The sequence below is a fragment of the Echinops telfairi genome, unplaced genomic scaffold (genome assembly GCF_000313985.2).
Source record: "Echinops telfairi isolate 266 unplaced genomic scaffold, ASM31398v2 ScPeMD7_30;HRSCAF=105, whole genome shotgun sequence".
NCBI lineage: Eukaryota > Metazoa > Chordata > Mammalia > Afrosoricida > Tenrecidae > Echinops > Echinops telfairi.
The window spans coordinates 406234-415014 of record NW_022103927.1 but is presented as its reverse complement, the minus strand read 5'-3'; the positions used below and the strand labels follow the sequence as shown (position 1 = coordinate 415014).

The following is an 8781-nucleotide window of genomic DNA, read 5'->3' as shown; positions in this document are numbered from 1 at the left end:
AGGGGAGAGCTGGTTAGGTTAAAAAAAAACAACCCAAAAAAGCCACTTTCTTGCCACCTTACTTTCGCTTCCTTCAGCATTTTATTTATACCCACGATGTTGTTCTTGAAAAACAGAGAACCCACAAGCAAAAATATGACACACTGCGGGCAGGCCAGGCCCAACTGAGCACAGGGCTGCCGTGAGCTCAGGGCCAACAGAACCGAAGACCTTTTAAGAAACCAAATCACACCTGAGGCCCTGGAGGTGATCCTGACTCAGGGAACCCATCGATACAGGGTCTCCGAGTCTGTGAACCGTATGGGACCAGACAGCCTCATCTTTCTCCCACAAAGCAGCTGTGGGTTTGATCTGCTGACCTTGCAGATAACGAGCACAGCCTGTCCTGAGGTGGGGGCCAAAGCGACCATGGACACAGCTATACAATGCAGGAGGCACACAAGTCCTGGTGGCTGGGGCAAGCAGCGGGCTGGAGGGGCAGCGAGAGAGGAGGGAAGTGGACTTCAGGTTGGGGTGGCCAGGACCCTCCTGCAAGGACAAGGCTCTGCGGCCATGGGCAGCAGCAGCTGGGTCTGCAAGAGTGTCTGGTAAGCACCTTTGCTGGATTCCAGGGAAAGACCCCCCACCCCGAAATACTCCACTCTGTACAAACCCTTCTAGAAACAGGGCTCCTTGCTGGCCTCTCCCCCTTGACTGGCTCTGGCCATGAGAGCGCCTGCTCCCATGTAAGTGGGCAGTGGGAGCAGAAGCCTGACAGCACTGGACACCAGAGCCCCTTCCTGAGAGACTGCTGCCACCTGGTGGTGCGGCCCCAGGCGCGCAGCAGCTCAAACTAGGTGACTGATTTCAGCCATAGCTTCCACCCACTCAGCCTGGGAGCGTCCACACTCTGCCACTAAGGGAGGTGCAAGGCACGACAGGGTTGGGGGAGCTCTCCCCCTAGTCGAGTGACCACAGAGGGAGGTCCTCCATCCGTGCCTGGACACCCCCACCTGGCCAGAGGCTGTGCAAGAAAGGGTGAGGCAAGCAGAGGGGTGAGGACAGAGCCAGAGGACACACCTTCATTCTCAGCACGGAGCACACAGCCATCACTAAGAGCAGTCATACGCAAGGGCCCATTTCCAACTTCCTAACAGTTCCTTCTGGAATTTGCTTCACTGACCGTGGGCTCCTGCTATGGGAATCACATGCAGCCCCACCCCCAAGTAAGGCAAGCACATACGGGACCCTCAGGCAGTGTCCCATGGATTATGGCCATGCAGACAGGGCCGTCCAATCACACCCGGTCCTGCGGTCGGTCTCCTTCTAAACAGCGCACTCCACACTCTCCCACCCCTCTCAGCCACCTCCCACGTGGCCCCGGATGCCCTCCCTGGTATCACTACCTAGACCTTTCAGGTGGGTGTACGTGCCCCACCCCTCGAGCCTGCGTCACTCAGTCACACCCCACAGGGCAAAATCCCGATCTGGCCCCTTCCCTTGGAGGTCGGGGACAGGTTCCTCTATATCAGTCACAGTAGGTGCCAGGGTGCACCAGTGGCTTAGGGACATACCGAGCCGTGACGAGGAGCAGGAGGACAGTGGCAGGCGCGGGGCACACGGGGCTTTACCTTGGACATCTGGCTGAAGTCGGCAAAGCCCTCAGCACTAGTGAAGGAGCCACTTCCGAAGGGGTCTAGGGTTCCAAAGGGATCTGAAAGCGGCACCAACAGAGTCATGTTACAGGTCTCCTCGGGACACGCCTTGGGGGGAGGGGGCACCTCCTAGCACCAGCCAGCCAGCGCGGGCAGCTCAGAACCAACAGCCACACTGCTGTGCTAGAGGCGTCCGACCCTCGACCAGGACCCTGTCAACACAGCCCCTGCTCCGTCCCGCCGTGGTCCACCGACTGCATGGCGGCCAGCTCTATGGGAAGCAGAAGGGCAGGGACCCAGGGCACAAAGTGCCACCGGGCCAGGCAGCTTCCAAAAGGCAGGGGTGAACCCACGTGAGATGAGGACCCACCACACAAACCAGCATCCTCAACAGGGCTTGGGATTCTTTCCAGAAAAGTACGCCAAAGACACAAAACAGCGACTTGGAGACAGGAGGAAGGATACAGTAATGACACCAGCGGGACTATTACTGAATTCCTGGTAGAAAGGTGCTGGCTGGCTCTGGCTCTCGGGAGGGAGGGAGGGAGGGAGGGAGGGGTGCGGGCGAGCAGCAGCTGGGATGCCTGCTTCGGGTGAGGGCCTGGGAGAGGACAGTGCTCACGGGGCGGGCTCCTCGACCACCCAGAGGAGAGTCAGGGAGGAAAACAAACACCCATCTCACCTGTTCCTTTTGAGGAGACACTGGAGGAAGAGAAAGGATCACTGGACTCAAAGGGGTCGAGCTGAGTGAGAGGAGAGAGCAGAGAATGAAAAGCGGCTTGTTGGCTCTACCACGCATTCAACCGCGCACGCGCGCGCACGCACCCATGCACGCACGCACACCTGGGTCCGGGTGAGGAGGGGAGAGCCTGTCTCTCATGAGGCTGGGAGTTCTGCTCTCAGGGCGGCACGGGAGCTCCTCCCAGGCCGACTCTCTGGCACCCGAGGCCAGACCGCATACTCTGCACCAAGCACCAGAGCTCGGAGGCAGGGAAGTGAACCAGAGCAGCGAACCACTATAGGATCGGGACTGGGCAGAAGGGAGCAGCCCAAGGAGGGCTTCCTGCCCAGGCCGGCTCCCATCTGGGGACAGACAGCAGCTGCAGCAACACCACTGGCCCCCAACTAAAGCTCCAGCCCCAGTAGGACCCCCCCTCCCCCTCCCCCCATCTTCCTGGCCTGAGACCAGAGGGGGAGATGAGAACCCTACACTCCACTCCAGCCCAAACCTCTGACAGACGCCCGAGCCACACCTGCACAGGAACCCAGGCAGCGGCCTGCAGCTGCCTGCCAAGCTGCAAGAACCACGCTGAGATCTAAGCGTGTGCCCCTGCACGGGCCAGGGGGTTGCGGGGTGAGCCTAACTAAGGCAATGGCCAGAGTGGCACGTCATTCTGAATGCACAGCTGTTTCTACACGATACAGCAGAAAATGAACCAGAAAAGCGTGGCCCCTCGTGCAGGAGCAGAGCCACTCTGGTGGCACCGTGAGAGCTTGACTGGTAAGCAAAGACTGGCAGCTCACTCTTCCAGCTGCTCCCAAGGAAGAAAATGTGTGGTCCGAGTCTGCGGCAGATTGACAGCCTCGGAAACCTATGGGGCAGCTGACTGTCCGACAGGGTCACTAGGAGTTGAAACTGACTAGGTGACCGTGGGTTTGGTTTGATTATCAAGGGAAAATGGAGCCCTAGTTAAAAAGGGTCAACTGCTTGGTTGTTAACCTACGGGTTAGTGGTTCACACCCACTGGTGGTTTTCACGGGAGAAAAGGCCTAGTGAGCTGCTCTCATACAGCTACAGCCCAGCAAAGCCCAGGGGGCAGCCCTCCTCTGTGGTATAGGGGCGCTGTGAGTGAGAATCAACTGACAGCACACACCATCATCAAGGGAAGATCATCTGTACAGCCAATCTCAAAACGACCCCGATACTGAAATAAAGGAAATTACAATCACAGTGAAAGAAAAGATAGGCGGTACACACAGTGGAGGAACTGAAACATATGAAGTAAGCACATGGAAATTTGAGAATTGAAAAGTGCAGCATTTAGAGCAAAAACTTGACTGGGCAGAACGGAGACAAGAGGAGGAGAGAGTAAGTGAATCTGAAGTGTGCCCAGCAGAAGCTGACAGTTTGGAGAAAGAGGCGAGAAGAAAGCAAATAGGTGTGCTAGTCTGGGTTGACTAGAGAAATAAATTCACAGACGCCCTCATATGTGTATAAGAGCTTTCTAGAAAGAGTAACTTTACATTAAGAAAACATCCCAGACCAGTCCAGATCAAGTCCATAAGTCCAATATTAGTCCATATGTCTGAATTCCTCTTCAGACTCACACAACACATGCAATGACGCTGAGTGCAGGGCGATCACAGGCCATTGGGTGGAAAGTCTTGTGGATCCATTGGCAGTGGAAGCATCTCAGTGCAGGCAGCAGTCTCTACGTGGCTCCTTTAGCTCCAGGGCTCTGGCTCCATTACGTAGCTCCCTGTGTCTGCTCAACAGGAATGTCTTGCAAGGAGTGAGCATGTGTCCGCCTCTAGCAAGCTATTTATCTCCTTAGTGCCTCCAAATGATTGACAGGCTAAACTCCACCCCTTCACTCTTAACTCTCAAACTGACCACAGATGACGTAACCACCACATGAGGAAAAGGAAAGAGACAGAGCTGCGGGCCTGTGGGGCAGTATCAACAGGACCAACACGTGCATGGTCGCAATCCCAGAGAAAGGGGGTGGAGAGAGAAGTGCAGGAAAAAAGATTTGCAGAGAGAATGGCTGAAAACGTATCGAATTTGGTGGAAAGACATCAGTGTATACGTGCAAGGAGCTCAGCATGTGCCAAGCAGCACAATTTGGGTGAAATCCACCCCCACACTTGACAAACTGCTGAGAGCAGCTACATGGAGACTCATGGGCGACTAGCGACAGGAGACCGGGGATGTAGGCAGACAAGCCCCAGAAAGACCCATGGCTTCTCCGCCTACGCAGCGGGACACAAGCGAGTGGGCCGGGCAATAGCCTCTACAAGTGCTGGGAAGAGAAAGAAAAGCCCAGCACAAACATCCCACTGGAACGGAGATATGCACTCTGTCTCCACACCCCCGCTGGAAGACGATGATGACGAGGGGAAGCGCATCTTCAGTTAGGAGGGAAGCGCCTTGAGAGGACAATGATCTGGGTGAAAACAGACTGTCTCACCATGTGCAGAGAGGTAACAGCTGTGATGCTGGAACACAGGACGGGGTGATACACGTGGCTGCATGGCGTCTGCAGTTCACATGCAGGGACACAACAGGAACGCTAAGAAAAGGTAAGCGTAGAGATGGTACTGCCTGGAGCATCCTCTCGAGTCCTGAGTGGGGTAAACTGTCAGCGTAATGGCTTAGCTGCTCATTGAAGAGTCAACAGGTATGACTCCATGAAGAGACAACAGCCATGGGAGATTTCACAGTGAGGCTCTACTTTGAAACACATGGGGCTTGCCATGAGTCATGGGTCAATTCAGTGACAGATGCTTAGGACATTCTCTAAAAACCAAGATACAATAAACTGTAGTTCTGTAAAATGCTACAATAATCCAAAAGAAGGCAATAATAGGGAATGGAGGATGAAATAAAAGAATACCCCAAAAAGGTGGCGGTGGAGATAAAATTGACTTAAAGTCAATATATCAGAAATTACATTAAACGTTAATGGACTAAACATCATTTAAATGGCTAAGATTTCTAGACTCGATAAAAAAGCAATCCCCTACTATACATAGGCTATCTACAAAAGATGTACTTCAAACACAAATACCAAAGTAGATTAAAAGTCAACAGTTGAGCGAAGATACATGATGCAAATAACTGTAAGTCACACGTCAGCTGTCACACGATGGTGCTTTGTAGGTAGCTGTGTGCTGGGCGCAGTGCCAGCGGTGTTTCCAATGGCGTCAGGTCATCCATAGTAGACGACTGTCAGAAGACTGTCCACACGAAGACGAGGGAAAACAAGCACCCGTGACAGACATGACAAATACTGAAGTCTTCAAGGGTTTCACTTTATTGGATCCACAGAAGCAACAGTCAGGAAACTAAATAAGTAACAACACTACTAAGAATTGTCACCAAGCCCCCAGGACAATAATCCTGCTCAGAGCAGCCAATGCACAGAGGAGGACCACAGGGCCGGCCCCACCACAGACAAGACGTCCCTCACTGACCCATATCACTATGGGGGACAACACTGGAGGCCCAGTGCAGGAACTGTGCCCAATCTGACCCCACACACTGGGGAGAAACACAAAGGGTGTGCAACAGAGCAGCAAGGGGAGCAAAGCAACAAACTCCCCGGGAAGCAACCAAAAAATGAGACTTTGGGGCCAGGGCATGACCCCCCATCAGACTCGACCAGAAAACACTCCTAAAGACCAACAAACAGACCTGGGGCTATTTACAGGCTTTTCTCTTTTTTTGTCCTTGGTTTGTTGCTGTTCTTGTTGTTTGTTTGGTTTTCTTTTGTTGTCTTGTTCTGCTCTGTGAGGAAGGGGGAAAATGAGGATCTGATACCAAAGGCTCAAGCAGAAGGCAAATGTTGTGACAATGATGATGGCAACAAATGTACAAATGTGCTTGACATAATGGATGCATGTATGGATTGTGATAAGAGCTGTATGAGCCCCCAATAAAATGATTATAAATGAATGGATGGATGGATGGATGGATGGATAGATAGATAGATAGATAGATAGATAGATAGATAGATAGATCAGGTCATTAAAAACAACTCAACAAGAGTCCAGGACCATCCATAGATAGAGATAGATAGATAGATAGATAGATAGATAGATAGATAGATAGATAGATCAGGTCATTAAAAACAACTCAACAAGAGTCCAGGACCATCCAATTTCCTGGGTGAATTCTAACAAACATACAGTGTAGAGCTGACACCAAACTATCCCAGAGTAGAGAAAAGGAGGGCATGCTCTCAAATGCATTCTATGAAGTGAGCATAATCCCGATACCAAAGCCTGGCAAGAATATTACTGAAAAAGAAAATTAAAGAGCAATCGCCCTATGAACATAGATGAGAAGATTATCAACAAAATCCTACCCAATAGAATCCAGCAACATTAAAAAAAATTAAATTATGATTCACAAGAATAGTTCAAACATGAGAAAAACAATCAGCCTCATCCATCACATAAAAGAATCACAGGATCATATCCACAGAAGCAGAAAAGGCATTTGACCAAATCCAAAGCTCATTCTTGACAGAGTCCGCACTAGAGGGGAACTCCTCAGCATCATGACGGGCATGGACACGAAACCAAAGGTGCCAGGGTGGCATAATGGGCTGTGATCCACAAGGCCAGCCGTTCAAACCCATCATCTGCCTCTGGAAAAGATGGGGCCTCCCACTCCTGTTAACACGTAGAGTCTTGGACACTCACAGGGCAGTTACCCTCCTAAAGTGTTGCCATGAGCGGACATCAACTCAGCAGCAGTGAGTTTGTTTGTGCAGATAAGATGATCTTATACACACAAAACCGCAAAGGCCCAACAAGAAAACTACTGGCACTACTTGAAAGATTCAGCAAACTAGCAAGTTACAAAATCAATATAAAAGAATAAGATTTCAAAAAAAAAAAAAAAAAAGAAGAATAAGATTTCTTTACACTCATAAAAAAAACAAAACACGAAAAACTCAATGCCATCAAGTCAACTCTGACGCCTGTGAGTTTCTGACTGTAACTTTTTTTTTAACTGTAATTCTTTACAGGAGTAGAAAGCCTTGTCTGTCTCCTACAGAGCTGGCTGTTGGCTTCAAACTGCTAACCTCATGGCAAAGAGAACTCTGAAAAAGAAGTCAGGAAAGCTTTACCCTTTATAATAGCCACTCAAAAGATGAAATGGTGAGGAATAAATCTAACCATAAAAACCAACCAAAAATCCCCAAATTCACGGATTCCAAACTCACTGGCACTGAGTCAATGCTACCTCAAGGCGACCCCACTGTGGGTTTCCGAGACTGCAACTGTCTACAGGAGTAGAAAGCCAGTCTTCCTCCGGCAGAGTGCAGATGTGAAGTTGCAAACTGCCCAGCATGTGGCTCGCAGCCCAACATGTAGCCACTCAACCCCCTGGGCTCCCTTAGATAAACAGAAAGGCCGGAGACGCTCGCTCGTACCAGACTCCAGCAGCGCCTCACAAAGAGAAGACCAGGCCACGCTCACCGATGGGAAGACTCACCATTGGGGAAAAGCCAACATTACCCAAAGCAAGCCAGACACACTGCAATCCCAATCCAGATTCCAACAGCATGCTTTAAAAAGGCGGAAAATTAATCACCAACTTTATATGGGAACGAGAGAGAGCCCAGATAAGCAAAACAATACTAAAGAAAAAGAAGGAAATAGGAGGCCTCTCACTTTCTAATCTTTAAAAAAATATATATTTTCATAGTGTTACATTCGTTTCTCTTCCTCTGATTTTCTCCTTGAAGAGGGAGGAAAGCAGGTAATTTCCCTCCTGTGACTGACTTTCTTTTTGCCAAGTATTACGTTTCTCTTCTCTCCACACAATCCTCTTAACCCTTGTACACATCCTTATTACTGTGGAATAATTCCATCATCCCTGATTTATATACATTCTACTGGAAGTAATTAACATTCTCAGCTTGTACCCCCTCTTGGCTGGGAGGGTGTTCATAGTGGCTTTACCTGAGCTCCTCCAGAGAATGATTTTGATTATCTGTATAGATTTCTTCTACCTAATTAAAGTCACTTCAAAAGTTAAATAGAAACATTGCCCTCAAAGTCCAGGCACAGTTGTGAGCCTGCATACATAAGAAACATGTTTTCATGATGTTTGACAAAAAAAGGACACCAAAAAATATCCTTAAAAAGTGAAAATTCCCAGGTCTATCTAAATAAGATAGGCTGGATGAACAATCTGCAGGAGAAAACAACAGGACTGACGGTTCTGGGGGGACATGGGAGACGGGGAGGTGGGGAGAAAAGAGGTGGTGTTAACAAACCCAGGGAAAGGGAACAAGTGATCCAAATCAGTGGTGAGGAGGGCGTAGGAGGCCTGGTAGGGTGTGACCAAGGGTAATGTAACCGAGAGGAATGACTGAAACCCAAATGAAGGCTGAACATGATAGTGGGA

The 8781-nt window shown here is 50.2% G+C and overlaps 1 protein-coding gene across 1 annotated transcript in view; it reads right to left on the bottom strand.

The window, feature by feature from the left end:
* EPS15L1 (epidermal growth factor receptor pathway substrate 15 like 1) overlaps positions 1-8781 on the bottom strand; it is a 68984-nt gene that overhangs the window by 16507 nt on the left and 43696 nt on the right. Inside the window, exons 20-21 of the mRNA XM_045289688.1 lie at positions 2317-2377; positions 1611-1693 (exon numbers count right to left, since the gene is read on the bottom strand). Of these exons, the coding sequence (XP_045145623.1) occupies positions 1611-1693; positions 2317-2377 (144 nt within the window). The remainder of the gene's footprint in view (positions 1-1610; positions 1694-2316; positions 2378-8781) is intronic.